Source organism: Bombina bombina, chromosome 7 (assembly GCF_027579735.1).
Source record: "Bombina bombina isolate aBomBom1 chromosome 7, aBomBom1.pri, whole genome shotgun sequence".
Taxonomy (NCBI): domain Eukaryota; kingdom Metazoa; phylum Chordata; class Amphibia; order Anura; family Bombinatoridae; genus Bombina; species Bombina bombina.
The window spans coordinates 473,121,489-473,143,861 of record NC_069505.1 but is presented as its reverse complement, the minus strand read 5'-3'; the positions used below and the strand labels follow the sequence as shown (position 1 = coordinate 473,143,861).

At 39.2% G+C, this 22,373-nt stretch overlaps 1 protein-coding gene across 2 annotated transcripts in view; it reads left to right on the top strand.

The window, feature by feature from the left end:
- Positions 1-21,420, top strand: part of LOC128666760 (zinc finger protein 383-like) — a 65,298-nt gene extending 43,878 nt beyond the window's left edge. For both annotated transcript variants that reach the window (XM_053721535.1, XM_053721536.1), the window contains exon 7: positions 20,407-21,420. In XM_053721535.1, the coding sequence (XP_053577510.1) occupies positions 20,407-20,903 (497 nt within the window). In that variant the 3' untranslated portion in view covers positions 20,904-21,420. The remainder of the gene's footprint in view (positions 1-20,406) is intronic.
- Positions 21,421-22,373: the final 953 nt, after the last annotated feature.

Genomic DNA, 22,373 nt, shown 5'->3' with positions numbered 1-22,373 from the left:
AACCCCCCTCCAAAAAAATACTAACACTAAAAACGCTAAACTACCCATTGCCCTGAAAAGGGCATTTGTTGGGCATTGTTCTTTAAAGGGTATTCAGCTCTTTTGCTGCCCACCATATCTAAATAAAATAAATCCCCCCCAAAAACCCCTTAAAAAACCCTAAGTCTAGCCCCCAAGTGGTCCTCACCTGTCCTGAAGTTCAGCGGAGAAGGTCCTGTTCCAGGCGGTGAAGTCTTCTTCCAAGCGGCAACCTCTTCTTTCTTCCAGGAACCAGCCAGCACGGAGCGGAGGGCGGAACTGAAGACCGGCGATGCTGGAACTGAATACAGGCGACTCTGGAACTGAAGACCGGCGACTGCGGAGCCATGGAGCGTGGAGGATCCTCTTCATACGATCTCCGCCATACACTGAATAGGAATTCAAGGTACGCGATTAAAAATGGCGTCCCTTGAATTCCTATTGGCTGATTTGAGCCTTTAAATTCAAATCAGCCAATCGGATGAGAGCTACTGAAATCCTATTGGCTGTTCAAATCAGCCAATAGGATTTCAGTAGCTCTCATCCGATTGGCTGATTTGAACAGCCAATAGGATTTCAGTAGCTCTCATCCGATTGGCTGATTTGAATTTGAAGGCTCAAATCAGCCAATAGGAATTTTTAATCGCGTATCTTGAATTCCTATTCAGTGTACGGCGGAGATCGTATGAAGAGGATCCTCGCACTCCATGGCTCTGTGGTCGCCGGTCTTCAGTTCCAGAGTCGTCTGTCTTCAGTTCCAGAGTCGTCTGTCTTCAGTTCCAGAGTCGTCTGTCTTCAGTACCAGCATCGCCGGTCTTCAACTCCGCCCTCCGCTCCGCGCCGACTGGTTCCTGGAAGAAAGAAGAGGTCGCCGCTTGGAAGACGACTTCACCGCCTGGAACAGGACCTTCTCCGCTGAACTTCAGGACAGGTGAGGACCACTTGGGGGTTAGACTTAGGGTTTTTTTAAGGGGTTTTTGGGGGGATTTATTTTATTTAGATAGGGTTGGCAGCAAAAGAGCTGAATGCCCTTTTAAGGGAAATGCCCAACAATTGCTCTTTTCAGGGCAATGGGTAGTTTAGCGTTTTTAGTGTTAGTATTTTTTTGGGGGGGGTTTGGTGGGTGGGGGGTTTACTGGTAGGGGGGCTGTGTGTATTTTTTGTGCAAAAGAGCCGATTATCTTGGGGCAATGCCCTGCAAAAAGTCCTTTTAAGGGCTACTGGTAGTTGATTAGATTAGGGGGTGTTTTTATTTTGGGGGGCTTTTTTATTTTCATAGGGATTAGGTGTAATTTATTTAAACTTTTGTAATTTTATTTTTTATTTTCTGTAATCTTAGATTTTTTTATTTTCTGTAATTCTTGCTTAAAGGGACAGTCTACTCCTGAATTTGGATTAGACTGCCCCTTTAATTTATACTTAGTTTATTTGTATTTTAGAAATAGTGTAATTTTTTTTTATATTTAATGGTAACTTTAGTATTTTGTAAATTAGCTAATTTTAGTTTATTTAGGGGGGTTAGGTTAGGGGGAGTTAGGTTAGGGGTTAGATTTATTGCGTTGTGGGTTAATGGCAGATTAGGGGTTAATAGTTTTAATAGGTAGTTTGCAATGTTGGGGTTGGCGGATTTAGGGGTTAATAATTTAGTTATTACTTGCGGTGTGGGTTTGATGGCGGATATAGGGGTTAATAGTTTAAATAGGCATATTGCGTTGTGGGGGGGTTGTCGGTTCAGAGGTTAATGCATTTAATATTAGTAATGAGGGGAGGGATTGTTGATATTGGGGTTTTACGTGTCGGGCTTATTTTGGGAGGCGTGTTAGACTTTTACGGGATATTTGTTATTTTTTTTATTTTTTTTATTTAAATTTTTTTATTGAGGCATAAATACATGACAACAAATAAACGACAAAGGTAGAGAAATTACATCAATCGCTATTTCTTCTCATAAAGTTCAATGTGTTGCATGTCAAGAGTAGTAAACATAGATTGAAAATAAGCCTCAAGTTTTCCATTTTTGTAGCTAATAAACTAGAACATTTTCAAACAACATTTTGAGTCAAAACAATTTGAATAATATTGACTTGTTATATACAGTGCATATTTAACAACAAAACTACCCTTGAGATTTATTCGTACACTGTGTGATCTGTTTACACTCATATTACTACATTTTTCACATGTCTCACAAAGTAAATTCTCTGTGTAACTTTTGAATAAAAACTAGTGAAGTATATTGAAGTACTTATAAGAAGTATATCTCAAACCGAGGGTAATTATAGTGTATGGTTTATACTCTGTTTTATATAGCTTTACACTGCCGTGAAAAAATATATGAATATAAAAAAAAGGAAATATAAAGCTTAGGTATTATAAAGTATATTGTTATTAAATGCGGTTATTCTCAAGGGAAACCGCCAAATAAGTGCCTGGTCTAAATCATAGAGAGCCAGAGCACTATATATGGATGGGGGGGGGGGGTAGGAGACCAACCAATTTATATTTTGTAAATATTCTTGTAAGCTCAGGGGGGGAGGTGTAGGGTTAAAGTCACAGGAGGTGAGGTTCTAGTGAGAAATGGGGAAAGATAGGTTCAAGAACAGGTTGGTAAGGAAATATATCACCAGTGGAACCATAAGTTAAGCGGGCTCATGCAGTATCTCCCCTCAGGGGTTATTGTCACCACTGGACACAGACGGGTAAGGGATAGTGGATATGACCCGCTCACAAATGGAGAACGGGAAAGGGTGAGGGGAGACACAATTGGTGGAGAAATATTCTAAGAGCTGATGGTCTTATAGACTCTCAAACAGAGGATATAGTATTAAGTACACACCTATGTATAGGCATAAACATAACACACATATACTTAGATTTGTCCCACGGAACCATGTTACAACTAAGTCAGCACCAAATCCTATCGCTTGGGTATGGGCCCTATACCCAAACGTCTTATTGTTTACTTTATACAAGAAAGCAATGAACAGGAGATTTCAAACATACTATTCATGATTAAATTAAAGTAACCCCTGTCTGGGTTCCTGGGCGCGCATAGCTTATTCTGAATAGGTGCGATAATAGTATCTAAATAAATTTGTGGAATTAACCCTTTAAAACTAAGCAAAAGTCTCCTATGACCATTGTCTTCAACATAGGGGTAAAATATCCTGAGAGGTGTCCTAAGTTGTATACCTCAAACATCAAGAGTGTGCTGATATGTATGCAAGAGTAAAATCAAGAGCGGAAGTTGCAGAAAAGCCAGTATATGATTTACAGAGCTAACTAGATTTGGTAGGTTGTGTCAAGTGAGATTGAGTGGTTGATATGATTAAACTGGGGTCTATGTAGTTAAAGCCATCCTGTAGGATCTAGCCATTTTAAGATAATAAATGCTGAAAACTACACAACATATCTACATACAGTCATTAAATAAAACTTGAAAAGCATAACAATTACCACAAGTAAATAGCTTAGCTTCATCTCCACTAATATATTTATATATAGCACTTGGCCACTATATAGATTCATTAAGATATCTGTATATAATGTAATAGTGAGTAGCCTGCTAGTGAGATATAATATTGGAGATAGTCTGAAATGTTTGGAAGAACATTAGAGAGGAAACAAAGCAAATAACTAAACCAAATGTATGAAACAGGGTCACAAACACTTATTAATAATATAAAATTGCTAGACTATATCAAAGTAACAATAAAGCAGTCTTATACAACCAATGTCGGCTGTCCATTTACACATATACATCCTCTGTCAAATTTTTAACCTAGGCGAGAGGTATGGCTATGGTACAGCTTACTAATATTACGAACCCTTTACCCCACACCAGATCGGAAGGCTGCATATAGTCTTTGAGCAATTGTGCTGAAACTCTGGACTGTAGCTGTATGGCTACACTGGTTAAGGCAATTAGGTAATGAAAAAAGTTCCATCATCACTGTTAGGTATATACTTTTAGGCTGTGTGTCCAATAGGCTATCCAGCATACCACGATTCATAGCACACATATCAGTAATGTCCCACCGTAACTGAGGGATTTCCATAGAATGGTAAGTACCCAAATCTGTAGTGTCCCAGCCATACTGCAATATGCAATCAGTAGTGGTAAGTGCTGTTTGCGGCCACGTTTCATCCAGGCTAACGGCCAAACTGTCATTTAGCGACTCTATTGGTAACTTGTTTTCCGCTGTATATATAGCAGTAGCAGGCATCTGGGTCTCGTCAATCTCTTTATTCATATGGCTCATGCTGCGTGGCAAACATTGTGGCCCCAAAACACCACCCTCCGTACATTCTCTCTGTCCGAGATTTGACTGAGTGTATAGCTGGATATTGCAGAAGTCACTCATGTGAGATGCCGCGTGTAGAGACTTCTCAAATGCAGCATGATGTTGCGCCAGCATGAAGGCTAATTTTTCAATTACTTCACTGACTCTCATCTTGAAACCGTACTTTGAAACGATTCTAGAGCATGGAGAGTAACCTCCTCTGTAGCTATCGTGTGCGTCCTCTCTAGCTTAGGCTCCACCGTCACATGCAGGGCAAACAAAAAATCACTTACGTTATGAGGTCAATAACGGCACATAAGTCATTCACAGAGCAGATTCCTATCTCTCTCCGGAGTAGCGTAGTAAAACATTTCAGTAGGTTTGTAACTGTGTCAGCAGCTCAGCTCCCTGTAGAATATGATGGAGCGTGACATCGCCATTTTGTGAAAGTAAGACTGCAGCAATCAGGGAGATCAATTTCAGGGTTTATGCTCAAAGTTACCAGAATATTCATTGCAGCATAGGGAGTCACACAATAGCATAATTTATGCTTCAATATTTGCGGTGAATATCTTCCATAAGATCTGTATATTATCAGTTAGCCAAAGGAGCTCCACAAAGTACGTCTTGTTGCTTTGGCGGCTGGCTCCGCCCCCCGATATTTGTTATTTTATTTACTTTTCTTAGGCGCCGGCTTTTTCTAAAGTGCCGTAAGTCACTAGCGACTCCAGAAATTTGTATTTACGCTCATTTCTGGACATCGCTAGTTTATCAGACTTGCGGCACTTTATGAACTGCCGGCGGGGTTTATGTAATACCCCGATGTGCGAGGTGAAATTACGGACGGCGCAGGTTCCCACGCTTGCGCCGAAACCTGCGCCGTATATTTGATCACATCCCTGATCTCTGGTTCATTTTATAAGCGCTAATTGCTACAACGAGCTTGCAGTACCAATAACCAGCCACTGGTTAATTTGCCCGTTTGCGGGCGTGCAACAATTTAGCGCTCCACTTGTAATCTAGCCCATAAAGGGACACTGAACCCAAATGTTTTCTTTTGTGATTCAAATAGAGCATGAAATTTTAAGCAACTTTCTAATTTACTCCTATTATCAAATTTTCTTTATTCTCTTGGTATCTTTATTTGAAATGCAAGACTAAGTTTAGATGCCGGCTCATTTTTGGTGAACAACCTGGGTTGTCCTTGCTGATTGGTGGATACATTCATCCACCAATAAAAAAGCGCTGTCCAGAGTTCTGAACCAAGAAAAAAGCTTAAATGCCTTTTTTTCAAATAAAGATAGCAAGAGAACGAAGAAAAATTAATAGGAGTAAATTAGAAAGTTGCTAAAAATCTGAATCACAAAAGAAAAAATTTGGTTTGTGTCCCTTTAATGACTTGTTTTTGATTTGGAGGGGCAGAGCAGAGGACAGTCCCTATAACTGTGAACTATCACATACAACACATACTTGTATCTCTGCATTATAAAACAGCAGCTACATATGGCTACCACTCTATTTGCTAAACCAATTGATAGGAACTCATTGCTTCATGCTTGTAGTGTCCATTCTAGATCTTTAAAGGGACACTGAACCCTCATTTCTCCTGTTAAGTGTGGTCAGTCCACGGGTCATCATTACTTCTGGGATATTATCTCCTCCCCTACAGGAAGTGCAAGAGGATTCACCCAGCAGAGCTGCTATATAGCTCCTCCCCTCTACGTCTCCCCCAGTCATTCTCTTGCACCCAACGAATAGATAGGATGTGTGAGAGGACTGCGGTGATTTTAATTAGTTTATTACCTTCAATCAAAAGTTTGTTATTTTATTATAGCACCGGAGTGTGTTATTTATTCTCTGGTAGAATTTGAAGAAGAATCTACCTGAGTTTTTCTATGATTTTAGCCGGAGTAGTTAAGATCATATTGCTGTTTCTCGGCCATCTGAGGAGAGGTAAACTTCAGATCAGGGGACAGCGGGCAGATTAATCTGCAAAGAGGTATGTAGCAGTTTATTATTTTCTGACATGGAATTGATGAGAAAATCCTGCCATACCGTTATAATGTAAACTCAGCCTTAAATGCAGTAGATGTAGCTGGTATCAGGCTGTCATGTATGTATATTTCACACTTCAGTATTCTGGGGAATGGTACTTCACTGGATTTATACTGTATGCATAGACTTAACCTAATTTGCAGGGACTTGCAATAGGTTTTAAATAACAATTAATTTATTGAGGTTAAACGTTTTTTTGCTGGCATGTAAAATCGTTTATTTCTCTGAGGTACTGGGTGAAAAAATGTTTTGGGCACTATTTTTTCCACTTGGCAATAGTTTTGTTTAAATTAAAGCAGTTTTCTGATCTCTCTCACTGTTATGTGTGAGGGGGAGGGGCCATTTTTGGCGCTTTTACTACGCATCAAAAAACTCAGTCAGAAGTTCATTTTCTTCCTGCATGATCCGGTTCATCTCTACAGAACTCGGGGATCTCCAAAACTTGTTTTGAGGGAGGTAATCATTCACAGCAGAGCTGTGAAGATTGTAGTTGACTGTGATAAAAAACGTTTATTTGTGTATTTTTTCTGCTAACAGGGTTAGTTATCCTTTGCTAATGGGAACAATCCTTTGCTAGAATTGTGTATTTTTTACAAAGATTTGATGCTATAACTTATTTATTTTCAACTGTCATAATTTTTTCTGTGCTTCTTATACGCACAGTTCGTTTTCATATTATTGTAAATTACTTGAAAAGCATTTCCAAGTTGCTAGTTTATTGCTAGTGTGTTAAACATGTCTGATTCAGAGGAAGATACATGTGCTATATGTGCTAATGCCAAAGTGGAGCCCAATAGAAATTTATGTACTAATTGTATTGATGTTACTTTAAATAAAAGTCAATCTGTACAAACTGAACATATTTCACCTAACAACGAGGGGAGAGTTATGCCGACTAACTCGCCTCACGTGTCAGTACCTGCATCTCCCGCTCGGGAGGTGCGTGATATTGTAGCGCCGAGTACATCTGGGCGGCCATTTCAAATCACATTACAGGATATGGCTACTGTTATGACTGAAGTTTTGGCTAAATTACCAGAACTTAGAGGCAAGCGTGATCACTCTGGGGTGAGAACAGAGTGCGCTGATAATATTAGGGCCATGTCAGACACTGCGTCACAGGTGGCAGAACATGAGGACGGAGAACTTCATTCTGTGGATGACGGTTCTGATCCAAACAGATTGGATTCAGATATTTCAAATTTTAAATTTAAGCTGGAAAACCTCTGTGTATTACTAGGGGAGGTGTTAGCGGCTCTGAATGATTGTAACACAGTTGCAATACCAGAGAAAATGTGTAGGTTGGATAAATATTTTGCGGTACCGGCGAGTACTGATGTTTTTCCTATACCTAAGAGACTTACTGAAATTGTTACTAAGGAGTGGGATAGGCCCGGTGTGCCGTTCTCACCTCCGATATTTAGAAAGATGTTTCCAATAGACGCCACCACACGGGACTTATGGCAAACGGTCCCTAAGGTGGAGGGAGCAGTTTCTACTTTAGCTAAGCGTACCACTATCCCGGTGGAGGATAGCTGTGCTTTTTCAGATCCAATGGATAAAAAATTAGAGGGTTACCTTAAGAAAATGTTTGTTCAACAAGGTTTTATATTGCAACCTCTTGCATGTATTGCGCCTGTCACGGCTGCAGCAGCATTTTGGTTTGAGTCTCTGGAAGAGACACTTCAATCATCTACACTAGATGAGATTACACACAAACTTAAAGCCCTTAAGTTAGCTAACTCATTTATTTCAGACGCCGTAGTACATTTAACTAAACTTACGGCTAAGAATTCCGGATTTGCCATTCAGGCACGCAGAGCACTGTGGCTAAAATCCTGGTCAGCTGATGTTACTTCTAAATCTAAATTGCTTAATATACCTTTCAAAGGGCAAACCTTATTCGGGCCCGGGTTGAAAGAGATTATCGCTGACATTACAGGAGGTAAAGGCCATGCCCTGCCTCAGGACAAAGCCAAACCTAGGGCTAGACAGTCTAATTTTCGTTCCTTTCGTAATTTCAAAGCAGGAACAGCATCAACTTCCTCTGCACCAAAACAGGAAGGAGCTGTTGCTCGCTACAGACAAGGCTGGAAACCTAACCAGTCCTGGAACAAGGGCAAGCAGGCCAGGAAACCTGCTGCTGCCCCTAAGACAGCATGAATCGAGGGCCCCCGATCCGGGACCGGATCTAGTAGGGGGCAGACTTTCGCTCTTCGCCCAGGCTTGGGCAAGAGATGTTCAGGATCCCTGGGCGTTAGAGATCATATCTCAGGGATACCTTCTGGACTTCAAATCCTCTCCCCCAAGAGGGAGATTTCATCTGTCAAGGTTGTCAACAAACCAAATAAAGAAAGAAGCGTTCCTACGCTGCGTACAAGATCTTTTATTAATGGGAGTGATCCATCCAGTTCCGCGGTCGGAACAAGGACAAGGGTTTTACTCAAATCTGTTTGTAGTTCCCAAAAAAGAGGGAACTTTCAGGCCAATCTTGGATTTAAAGATCCTAAACAAATTCCTAAGAGTTCCATCGTTCAAGATGGAAACTATTCGAACACTTTTGCCCATGATCCAAGAGGGTCAGTACATGACCACAGTGGATTTAAAGGATGCTTACCTTCACATACCGATTCACAGAAATCATTACCGGTATCTAAGGTTTGCCTTTCTAGACAGGCATTACCAGTTTGTAGCTCTTCCATTCGGATTGGCTACGGCTCCAAGAATCTTCACAAAGGTTCTGGGTACTCTTCTGGCGGTACTAAGACCGCGAGGAATTTCGGTAGCTCCGTACCTAGACGACATTCTGATACAAGCTTCAAGCTTTCAAACTGCCAAGTCTCATACAGAGTTAGTACTGGCATTTCTAAGGTCGCATGGATGGAAGGTGAACGAAAAGAAGAGTTCTCTCTTTCCACTCACAAGAGTTCCCTTCTTGGGGACTCTGATAGATTCTGTAGAAATGAAGATTTACCTGACAGAAGACAGGTTAACAAAGCTTCAAAATGCATGCCGTGTCCTTCATTCCATTCAACACCCGTCAGTAGCTCAATGCATGGAGGTGATCGGCTTAATGGTAGCGGCAATGGACATAGTACCTTTTGCACGTCTACATCTCAGACCGCTGCAATTGTGCATGCTAAGTCAGTGGAATGGGGATTACTCAGATTTGTCCCCCACTCTGAATCTGAATCAAGAGACCAGAAATTCTCTTCTATGGTGGCTTTATCGGCCACACCTGTCCAGGGGGATGCCATTCAGCAGGCCGGACTGGACAATTGTAACAACAGACGCCAGCCTACTAGGTTGGGGCGCTGTCTGGAATTCTCTGAAGGCTCAGGGACTATGGAATCAGGAGGAGAGTCTCCTTCCAATAAACATTCTGGAATTGAGAGCAGTTCTCAATGCCCTTCTGGCTTGGCCCCAGTTAACAACTCGGGGGTTCATCAGGTTTCAGTCGGACAACATCACGACTGTAGCTTACATCAACCATCAGGGAGGGACAAGAAGCTCCCTAGCAATGATGGAAGTATCAAAGATAATTCGCTGGGCAGAGTCTCACTCTTGCCACCTGTCTGCAATCCACATCCCGGGAGTGGAGAACTGGGAGGCGGATTACTTAAGTCGTCAGACTTTTCATCCGGGGGAGTGGGAACTTCATCCGGAGGTCTTTGCCCAGATACTTCGACGTTGGGGCAAACCAGAGATAGATCTCATGGCGTCTCGTCAGAACGCCAAGCTTCCTCGCTACGGGTCCAGATCCAGGGATCCGGGAGCGGTTTTGATAGATGCTTTGACAGCACCTTGGACCTTCGGGATGGCTTATGTGTTTCCACCCTTCCCGATGCTTCCTCGATTGATTGCCAGAATCAAACAGGAGAGAGCATCAGTGATTCTAATAGCACCTGCATGGCCACGCAGGACTTGGTATGCAGATCTAGTGGACATATCATCCTGTCCGCCTTGGTCTCTACCTCTGAAACAGGACCTTCTGATCCAGGGTCCATTCAAACATCAAAATCTAACTTCTCTGAAGCTGACTGCTTGGAAATTGAACGCTTGATTTGATCAAAACGTGGGTTTTCTGAGCCAGTTATTGATACCTTAATACAGGCTAGGAAGCCTGTTACCAGAAGGATTTACCATAAAATATGGCGTAAATACTTATATTGGTGCGAATCCAAGAGTTACTCATGGAGTAAGGTTAGGATTCCAAGGATATTGTCTTTTCTACAAGAAGGTTTAGAAAAGGGGTTATCCGCTAGTTCTTTAAAGGGACAGATTTCAGCTCTGTCCATTCTTTTACACAAACGTCTGTCAGAAGTTCCGGACGTTCAAGCTTTTTGTCAGGCTTTAGCTAGGATCAAGCCTGTGTTTAAAACTGTTGCTCCGCCATGGAGTTTGAACTTAGTTCTTAATGTTTTACAGGGTGTTCCGTTTGAACCCCTTCATTCCATTGATATCAAGTTGTTATCTTGGAAAGTTCTGTTTTTAATGGCTATTTCCTCGGCTCGAAGAGTCTCTGAGTTATCTGCCTTACATTGTGATTCTCCTTATCTGATTTTTCATTCTGACAAGGTAGTTCTGCGTACTAAACCTGGGTTCCTACCTAAGGTGGTCACTAACAGGAATATCAATCAAGAGATTGTTGTTCCATCTTTGTGTCCTAATCCTTCCTCGAAGAAGGAACGTCTGCTACACAATCTAGATGTAGTCCGTGCCCTGAAATTTTATCGACAGGCAACTAAGGATTTTCGACAAACGTCTTCCCTGTTTGTCGTTTATTCTGGTCAGAGGAGAGGTCAAAAAGCTTCAGCTACCTCTCTCTCTTTTTGGCTTCGTAGCATAATACGATTAGCCTATGAGACTGCTGGACAGCAGCCTCCTGAAAGAATTACAGCTCATTCTACTAGAGCTGTGGCTTCCACTTGGGCCTTTAAGAATGAGGCTTCTGTTGAACAGATTTGCAAGGCTGCAACTTGGTCTTCTCTTCATACTTTTTCCAAATTTTACAAATTTGACACTTTTGCTTCTTCGGAGGCTGTTTTTGGGAGAAAGGTTCTTCAGGCAGTGGTTCCCTCCGTATAAAGAGCCTGCCTGTCCCTCCCGTCATCCGTGTACTTTTGCTTTGGTATTGGTATCCCAGAAGTAATGATGACCCGTGGACTGACCACACTTAACAGGAGAAAACAAAATTTATGCTTACCTGATAAATTCATTTCTCCTGTAGTGTGGTCAGTCCACGGCCCGCCCTGTTTTTTTATGGCAGGCTAAAAAAATTTTTGGATTATACTCCAGTCACCACTACACCCTTGGGCTTCTCCTTTCTCGTTGGTCCTTTGGTCGAATGACTGGAGGTGACGTAGAGGGGAGGAGCTATATAGCAGCTCTGCTGGGTGAATCCTCTTGCACTTCCTGTAGGGGAGGAGATAATATCCCAGAAGTAATGATGACCCGTGGACTGACCACACTACAGGAGAAATGAATTTATCAGGTAAGCATAAATTTTGTTTTTTTTACTTTCATGATTCAGATAGAGCATGCAATTTTAAACAACTTTCTAATTTACTCCTATTATCAATTTTTCTTCGTTCTCTTGTTATCTTTATTTTAAAAGCAGGAATGTAAACTTTTAGCAGCCGGACCATTTTAGGTTCAGCACCATGGATAGCGCTAGTTTATTGGAGGCTGACATTTACCCACCAATAAGCAAGCATAACCCAGGTTCTCAACCGAAAATGGGCCGGCTCCTATGCATCACATTCCTGCTTTTTAAATAAAGATAGCAAGAGAAAGAAGAAAAATTGATAATAGGAGTAAATTAGACATTTGCTTAAAATTGCTGCTCTGTCTGAATCATGAAAGAGAAATTCTATAAAGGGGTGACTCTGAGTATATAATTAAGGGGGCCCTCGCTGCAATTATTGGAACACTGGGAGCTTCTCTACCTCCCAAGTGTGGGTTTTTGGGACGTAAGGCTCTTAAAGAACAACTGATGCTGACTGACGCTGAACACTATTCTGTGAAAGTATCCTGGTTAAGATGAACTAGGAAAAGCTGTTAATGTCCAAGTTACATGCCATGATTTAGGGTTCTAGCATCTACCGCCATCATTCATATAATAATAATTTCTTATATTTAAGACTAAGAATACAATATATCTACTGATTTGTATTTGTGGCCTGTTCTATGTAGGGAAAAGTATCAGGGCAGCTACCAACACGGGCAAGAGTGAACAGCCATTTGCACTACACTTTGCCAAATGTGGACATAGTATTATTATTCTAATTTATTTGTAGACATGAGCACACCGAAAAAAAATCTGTTTCATTTTCATTAGTTAAAGGGACAGTCTATTCCAAAATAAACTTTCATGATTTAGATAGAGAATGTAATTTTAAACAATTTTCCATTTTACTTTTATCACCAATTTTGCTTTGTTTTCTTGGTATTCTTAGTTGAAAGCTAAACCTAGGAGGTTCATATGCTAATTTCTAAGCCCTTGAAGGCCGCCTCTTCTCTCAGGGCATTTTGACAGTTTTTCACCACTAGAGGGTGTTAGTTCATGAGTGTCATATAGATAACACTGTGCACGTGGAGTTCAGGTGAGCCAGCTATGATTGGCTAAAATGGATGTCTGTCAAAAGAACTGAAATAAGGGGGCAGTTTGCAGAGGCTTAGATACAAGATAATCACAGAGCTAAAATGTGTATTAATATAACTGTGTTGCTTATGCAAAACTAGGGAATGGTTAATAAAGGGATTATCTATCTTTTTAAACAATAAATATTCTGGTGTAGACTGTCCCTTTAAATAACATAATGAATATGCCAAAACAAAATTATTTATTTAACGTAACATAATGAATATGCCGAAACAAAATTATTTAAGTTAAATAAATACTTTCGTTTTGGCATATTCTTTATGTTAAAGTGTCAGTAAACCTTAAAAATAATGTTATATAATTCTGCACATAGTGCAGAATTATATAACATTATATTAGCCAAACTTTCTAAAACCTAATATTCCCTTTTAATTTTTTTAAAAAACAACTGTTTTACAGACCCGCTCTCTGTACTCTGCTGAGCGGGTCTGTTTTTATTCCACAGCGCATCGGGCCAGCTGTCAGACAGAGCAGGAGTGAGCTGCACTTAGTGTTATGGCGCGGTCGGGCCGGGCTGTGACTATACAGCTGGCCTGATGCGCTGTGGAATAAAAGCAGACCGGCTCAGCAGAATACAGAGAGCGGGTCTGTAAAACAGCTGTTTTTTAAAAAAATTAAAAGGGAATATTAGGTTTTAGAAAGTTTGGCTAATATAATGTTATATAATTCTGCTCTATGTGCAGAATTATATAACATTATTTAAGTTAAATAAATAATTTTGTTTCGGCATGTTCATTATGTTAAGTTTAGTATAGAATAATAATAAAGAATGGATCCGAAAAACAATTTAACTTAACATAAGGAATTTGCAGAAACAAAATTATCTAAACCGCCGTCCCCTCACATCGCCAACACTAAATAAAAACCTATTGACCTCAAAACCACTGTCCCCCCATATCGCCAACACTAAATAAAAACGTATTAACCTCTAAATTGCCGTTCCCCCACATCGCTAACACTAAATAAAGCTATTAACTCCTATACCACCGCCCCCCCCCACATCGCAATCACTAATAAAATGTATTAACCCCTAATCCGCCATCCCCCCACGTCGCAAACACCTAATAAAAGTATTAACACCTAAACCGCCACCCCCCCCCCCACATCGCCAACAAGAAAAAAACCTATTAACCAGTAAACTGCAGTCCCCCACATCATCAACCCTAAATAAACCTTTTAACCCCTAAACCGCCATCCCATACATATCGCAACTCCATTAATAAAACTATTAACCCCTAAACTGCCATCCCCTCACATCAACACTAAATAAACCTATTAACCCCTAAACCGCCGTTTTCCACATTGCAACTGCCTAAATTAAACTATTAACCCCTAAACCTAACACCCATCGGTTCGACACGGAGGACGTCTTCATGCAATCGCCCATCACACACTGAAGATTGTTCAAATCAGCCAATAGGATATGAGCAGCTCTCATCCTATTGGCCGATTTAAATTTTTCAGCCAATAGGAATGCAAGGGTACCCCAATATAAAAGGGGTACCTTGCATTCAATCTTCAGTGTGCAGCGGACGATCACATGAAGAGGACCTCCGCCTCCGCGCATCCACCGACCGCTCCGCCTCCGCCATGAAGATAGATCTGCGATGGATGAAGATGGATCCGCCGCTGGGATGGTCTTTTGCCGGACTTCAGCAATGGCGAGTACCGATTTAGAGGTTAGTGTTATTTTGATGGTTTTTGTTTTTTTTAGATAAGGGCTTTTTTATTTTTAATGGGCTGAAAAAAAGCTGAATGTCCTTTTAAGGGCCCATACAAATGCCCTTTTCGTGGGGAATGGGTAGATTTTTTTTTGTTAGGTTTTTTTATTTGGGGGGGGTGAGGGGTTGTAATGTTAGGGGGTATTTGGTTTAATTTATTGGCAAAAGAGCTGCTAACTTTAGGGCAATACCCTACAAAAGGCCATTTTAAGGACTATTGGTAGTTTATTTATAGATTTAGGGAGTTTTTTTATTTTGGGGTGGGTATTTTTTTTTTTTTTTAAATGGGGGTATTAGAATAGGAATAGTTTTTATTATTTTGGATAATTTTGTTTATTTTTTGTAATGGTAGTTTTTGGGGGGTTTTTTAAAAAAAAATTTTGTTTGTAATGTTTGGTTTTATTACTTTTAGTAATGTTAGGTTTCTTATCTTTTTTATATATATATATATATATATATATATATATATATATATATATATATATATATATATATATATATTTTTTTTTTTTTTATTTTTTTTTAACAAGTAATGTTAGGTTTTATTTTTATTTTACAGGTAAGTTTGTATTTATTTTAACTAGGTAGTTGGCAATATTGTAACTTTAATTTTGTTGTATTTTAATTATGTTAACGTTAGGGGTGTTAGGTTTGAGAGTTAATAGTCTGATTTAGGTAATTGCGATGTGGGGGGGACGGTGGTTTAGAGGTTTATCATTTTATTTAGTGTTTGCAATGTGGGGGACAGTGGTTTAGGAGTTAATAGTTTTATTTTGTGTTTGCGGTGTGGGGGACGGCGGTTTAGGGGTTAATAGCTTTATTTAGTGTTGGCAATGTGGTGGGACGGCGGTTTAGGGGTTAATATAGGTTTATTTAGTGTTGGGGATGTGGGGGGCATTGGTTTAGGGGGTAATAGGTTTATTTAATGTTGGCGATGTCGAGGGGCAGCGGTTTATGGGGTTAATAGGTTTATTTAGTGTTGCCGATGTGGGGGGTGGCGGTTTAGGGATTAATATAGGTTTATTTAGTGTTGGGGATGTGGGGGGACGGCGGTTTAGGGGTTTCTAGGTTTATTTAGTGTTGGCGATGGGGGACAGCGGCTAATAGGTTTATTTAGTGTTGGCGATGGGGACGCGGCGGTTTAGGGGTTAATAGGTTTATTTAGTGTTGCAATGTGGGGGGACGGTGGTTTAGGGGTTAATAGCTTTATTTTGTGTTAGCGATGTGGGGGCGGCGGTTTAGAGGTTAATAAGTTTATTTAGTGTTGGCGATGTGGGGGGATGGAAGTTTGGGGGTTCATAGGTTTATTTAGTGCTGGCGATGTGGTGGGATGGCGGTTTAGGGGTTAAAAGTTTTCTTTAGTGTTGGCAATGTGGGGAGAAGGCGGTTTAGATTAGATGAATATGAATAAAGAATGTATCCGAAAATTCAGAAACTGATTTATTCGTTTTCGGGATTTTAGTTATGGTGCCGATTTGGATTGATCCAAATCTCTGGATCGCCCAAAATTCGTTCGAAACGAATTGCACATGTCTATTTATTTGTATAGTGCCGCAAAATTCTGTACTGCTGGGTACAGTGATGGGGGTATACCATGACAAAGATTTGTGATTCAATACAAAAACATAACATGCTAAACAAATCTAGTACAGGAGGAGAAGGGCCCTGCCTGGAGAGCTTACAGTCTACAGGATGAGGGTGCAGATACATAAAGTTTGGGGTAGCTTGTCACATTGGTTTGAGTCAAGGCACTTTACTGTATTTTTTTGGTTAAGATGAAAAGGAGAGAGATGGTAAGCCTCTCTTGTATAGGTGGGTTTTCAAAGAGCATCTGAAGCTTAAAAGGTTGGAGACAGTCTTATGGAGCCGGGTTAGAGTTCCAGAAAACAGGAGCATGTGAGGAGTCTTGGAGGCAAGAGAGGGACATAGAGATAATAGGGGTGGAGAGACGTAGGTCAGAGGTTGATCGAAGAGGACAGAATAGGGAATATTTCACCATGAGAGAGGAAATATAGCTGGGAGTGAGGCTGTTGAGTGCTTTGTTAGGGTTAATACTTTAAATTGCATTCTGGAGTGTATGGGGAGCCAGTGTAGAGACTGGCAGAGCAGCTGATGTAGATCGGCCACTTAGATGGATGAGTCTAGCAGAAGCATTCATAATACATTGGAGGGAGGAGAGGCAGTGTTTAGGAAGGCCATTTAGAAATAGATTGCAGTAGTCAATACACCTTTTTTTTTTTTAGAGAGAGAGAAAACAGACCCTGTTTGGCTAACTTCTCCTCATAGCTTACATTTTCCATTCCCTTTATTAGCTTTGTGGCCCTTCTCTCAATTTTCTCTGTCTGCAATGTGTTTTTTTGTGATTGGTCCCAAGAACTGCACTCCATACTCATGGTGAGGTATTACCAGGGATTTATATAGTGACAATATTATGCTTTCCTCCCTTGCATCAATGCCTCTTTTAATACATGCTAGTATCTTATAGCCTTAGAAGCCGTTGCCCTGTATTGTGTACCCATCTTTATCTTGTTATCTATTACTACTCCCAAATCCATTTTCTCCTCTGTTTGGCTTATCCCGTTTAAATAATTGCCAGCCTATTATATTCCAAAATGTAAAACCTTGCATTTTCCAGTATTAAATCTCATTTTCCATTTACCTGCCCATTCTTCTAATTTTTGTAGATCCTCTTGTAAAAGCAATTTCATCCTGCACTGACCTAATGACCTTACACAACTTTGTATCACCTGCAAAAATGATGTTGCTATTTAATCCTTGCTCCAAGTCTATTAATAAATAAATAATTAATAAAGATATTAAAAAGAACAGGGCCCAGTAGTGATCCCTGGGGGGCTCCACTTATTATCTTTGTCCAAACTGAATATGATCTGTTTATTACTACTCGTTTCTCCCTGTCTTTTATCCAATTATTTATCCATGAACTAACATTTTCAACTATTCCCGGTCCCTTAATTTTGTACATTAATCTCTCATGTGGCAAATGCCTTTGGAAAATCTACGTATATCACATCTATATTTTTACTACCTTGTAGAATCTGATTAGATTAGTTTGACATGATCTGTTTCTCATAAAACCATGCTGATTTGAACTCATAATCTTGTTTACACTGATATGCTCATCAATATAACCCCTTATAATCCCTTCAAGTATCTTCCACCCAACTATCAATTTCAGACTAACTGGTCTATAGCTTCCTGGATCAGCCTTGCTTCCCTTTTTAAAAAGCGGCACCACATCAGCTTTACTCCAGTCCTAGGGTACTATGCCTGAGGATAATGAGCCTTGAAAAATTAAGAGTAGAGGTTGAGCTGAGTGAGCTTTCATAGAAGCTCCCACACCTGGCACCTCCAGGTGAGAGTTCCGGTAATTAGTACATGGCCCCTTTAAATTTTGTCAGCATGCGTCCGCAGTCACCTAATGAGAAGCAACAGTCAGTGCAGAAGATGTGTCTAGGGAATCTGACCTCAACTCTCGGCGGAAGCGGGACCAGAACTGGGTAAAAACCGGACATCCTGAATCATATGATAGTATAATAAATTGTTTGTTGAAGTCAAATATAAAGATACAAGGTTTACAGGAAGACAAAGAGGAGATATATAGCCTTGTGTAGCCTATTTTATGACAAGCCAATAACCATTGTCAACCTCTATGCTCCTAATAAAGGCCAAGACAAATTTATTAAAAAACGACGCCAAAAATACTAGATCTTACCAAAGATCCATTAATAGTTGCTGGAGATCTTAATATCCCCTTAATTCTAATCTGGACTGCTCCAATCATGACAATCTAGTGGCCCGCAAATCCCTTAAATCCATCTGTCAAAATCTCAAATCCCTCACTTTATATGATATGTGGCAATACATATATATCCGCACACTATACATTTTTTTTCCAAACCACAAAAAAATAACTATTCTAGACTTGATTATAGTCTTGTAGACCATCTAGCTCTTTCATATGTGACACAGTCCAATATCAACCATACCTCCTCGTCTGATCATTCAATGGTAAAATGCAGAATCAGATGGCCTGCAATCCCAATTAAATCATTTAGCTGGAGGTTAGATGACTCTCTTTTGTTAGACTACATTAGGAGGAAAAACTTAACTGATCAACTCAACACATACTTAACTTTAAACAATATGCCTGATCTAGGTATAATGGTGATATAGGTAAGCCCACAAAAGTTATTAGAGGGGAGTTTATAAAGCTTAAAGGGACACTTCCTTTGTGATTCAGATAGAGCATGCAATTTTAAGAAACTTTCTAATTTACTCCTATTATCAATTTTTCTTCGTTCTCTTGCTATCTTTATTTGAAAAAAGAAGGCATCTAAGCTAAGGAACCATCCAATTTTTGGTTCAGTACACCAATCAACAAGAACATCCCGGGTTGTTCACCAAAAATGGTCCGGCATCTAAACTTACATTCTTGCTTTTCAAATAAAGATACAAAGAGAATGAAGAAAATTTGATAATAGGAGTAAATTAGAAAGTTGCTTAAAATTGCATGCTCTATCTGAATCATGAAAGAAACATTTTGGGTTCAGTGTCCCTTTAAAGCACATAAACGCAAACAATAGAGAACAATATACTCTCCCCTCAGCCAAGAGCTCATTGAATTAGACTATGTGCTTAAAGTAAACCCTATGGACCCTATCCTCCATCTACAACTAAAAGATAAATGTGGCAAACTAAATAATGATCTCCAGATTCAAACCCAGAGAAAGCAAAGTTTCTATGGAGAGGGAAACCGAGCAGGCAAAATATTAGTCAGGGCACTAAAAAACAAAATCAAAAACATATTTCCACTCACACTCTTCCTATAAAGCTACTCAAATAGAAGATACAAAACATATAGCAGAATGGTACCACAGGTTATATAACCTATTTCTTGACGGAGATAAAACATCTTATAGTGACGCTTGTAAAGATTACTTGCAAAACATCCAGTTACCTAAAATTCCCCAGTTATACAGCTCATTTTTTAGAGACTGCAATAAGTGCTAAGGAAATCCAGGAAGCGATTAAGTAATTGAAACCAGGCAAAAGCAACAGGCCTAGATGGATTTTCAGGTCAATATTATAAAACTTTCATACCCCAATTTTTACCCCTATCTAGTAACACTCGTTAGCCAAATCTCTGACCTTGCTACATTTCCAGATACTATGATACAGGCCCACATATCATTGTTGCAAAAACCAGGTAAACCTCCCATTTGTTCAGCTAATTTCAGACTGATATCTTTATTGAATATAGATCTGAAACTATATAAAAGTCCCTCTATTATTCGGGCATTTTTAGAAAATTAACCAGAGATCTGACCTCTTGTTAATTCTCTGCGCTCTACTTGTAATGGCTGGTTATTTATCGGGTGCCAGCAAACTGGCAAATTAGCCTGTTTGCGGCACGCAATAAATTAGTGCTCCGCTTGTAATCTAGCCCTTTATTGGGTTATGGTTTCAAAGGACAAAATCGGCTATTTCATATACAAACTAAACCTAAATAAACTTTCCCTTTACGCCTTAGCATGGAGACTGGGGAATGTTGAAGGGTCATAGAGGTCCCATCCCCTTGTAGTAGACTCAATAGATAACATAATTATGTTGTTAATACATAACATTTTTTTTTTTCCTTTAACAGGTACAATCACAAACTGCAGTTATCCTGTTTATGGCCAGAGCGCAGATGCTTCTTTTAATCGGTTTCAAAATCAAAGAACACACTTGGCAAATCTATGTTCTGAATGTGGAAAATGTTTTACCAAGAAGTCGCATCTTAATAGACATCAGAAAATTCATACACAAGAGAAAGCATTTTCATGTCTTGAATGTGGAAAATGTTTTAATCAGAAATCAAATCTTCTTGGTCATCTGAATATTCATACAGGACAGAAAGTGTATTCCTGTTCTTTATGTGGGAAAGATTTTACTTTTAAATCAAATCTTAATAGACATCAGAAAGTTCATTCTGGACAAAAAGCGTTTTCATGTTCTGAATGTGGGAAATGTTTTACATATAACTCCAATCTTATCAGTCATCGGAAAATCCATACAGGGCAGAAAGAATTTTCATGTTCTGAATGTGGGAAATGTTTTACCAAGAAATCAAATCTTATCAGTCATCTGAAAGTTCATTAGGACTGAAAGCAATTTCATGTTCTGAATATGGGAAATGTTTTGCTTTTTAATCACATCTTATTAGGCATTTGACAATCCATACAGGAGACAACGAATTTTCATGTTCTGAAAGTGGGAAGTCTTTTCTTAGGAAATCAGATATTAAAGTGATTGTAAAGTTTAATGAATTAAAGCCCAGTATCTAAAAATAATCTTAAAAACAGGGGCACTTTAATTCATTAAACTTTACAAAGACGCTTCTTTTTTTAAATACTTACCATTTTGTTACGGTAAACATAATGCCGATCCTCCAGCCGCATCTCCTTCTATATTGAGCATATCGATGATGAATCCTGCATCCTCCAATCATTCTGTGCCACCTTTGGCATCCAGCTCGTGGGGCCACGCAACAATTGGAGGAAGCCGGATTAGTCATCCATATGCTAAATACTGAAGTAGATGCGGGCGGAGGATCGCGGTATGTTTACCGTAACAAAATGGTAAAAATTTAAAAAAGAAACCTCTTTGTAAATTTTAATGAATTAAAGTGCCCATGTTTTTAAGATTATTTTTAGATACTGGGCTATAAATCATTTCACTTTACAATCACTTTAAAAAGTGTGAGATTGTTTAATTATGTATAGTTAAAAAAAAACTTTGTAATATACTTTCCTTATTTAATTTGTCCCCCTTTCCTGTTATTTAACTCTACAAATTGTTTTTTTAAATTCCACTGAGTTTCTATAAAGTAATGGATGCCGCCATGTTTAAACTTAAGTTTTAAGCTTATCTTACTGTCCTGCTTCAAACAATTCGGAACAAATACAAAACAAGTAATAAAACCGACTAATATTAACAAGGTTATGTGGGTTTACACAAATTATTCTTTATTGCATAATTTACTATATATATGTTTCCCTAACTGTTCTCTGTTCAGAAGACAGAGATAAACTGAAAACTATTTCAAACATGGCAGCTCCCATCACTTTACAGAAACTAAACGTTTACACTTAAATCATCAATATTGAAAAAACTGATATAATGGTACAAAATACAGCTACATATTATTCTAAGGCTAATCTTTGCTTTGAATACATCATTATGTGTAGCATTTATTTATTGTTTAATATTCATTTAAAGGGACATTAAACACACATGATTTATAAAAGGATAAATCATATATATATATATATATATATATATATATATAAATATATATAAAATACTCTGCAATATACTCTTATTATTTATTTTGTCCCCTTTTCTTGTAATTCCATTCTGAAATTGTGAGCTTTTCAGTTCCTGTTAGAAATGGAAGTGCAGAACGCTGTTATATTACACACAGCCATTGGCTGCACACTCTAGTGATCTATTTATAACTGTCCCTAATTGGCCACAGCAGAGAAGGTAAAAGTTACAACATGGCAGCTCCCATTGTTTTATAGACACTACAACTTTAAATATTGATACAATAATTGTAAACAACTAATT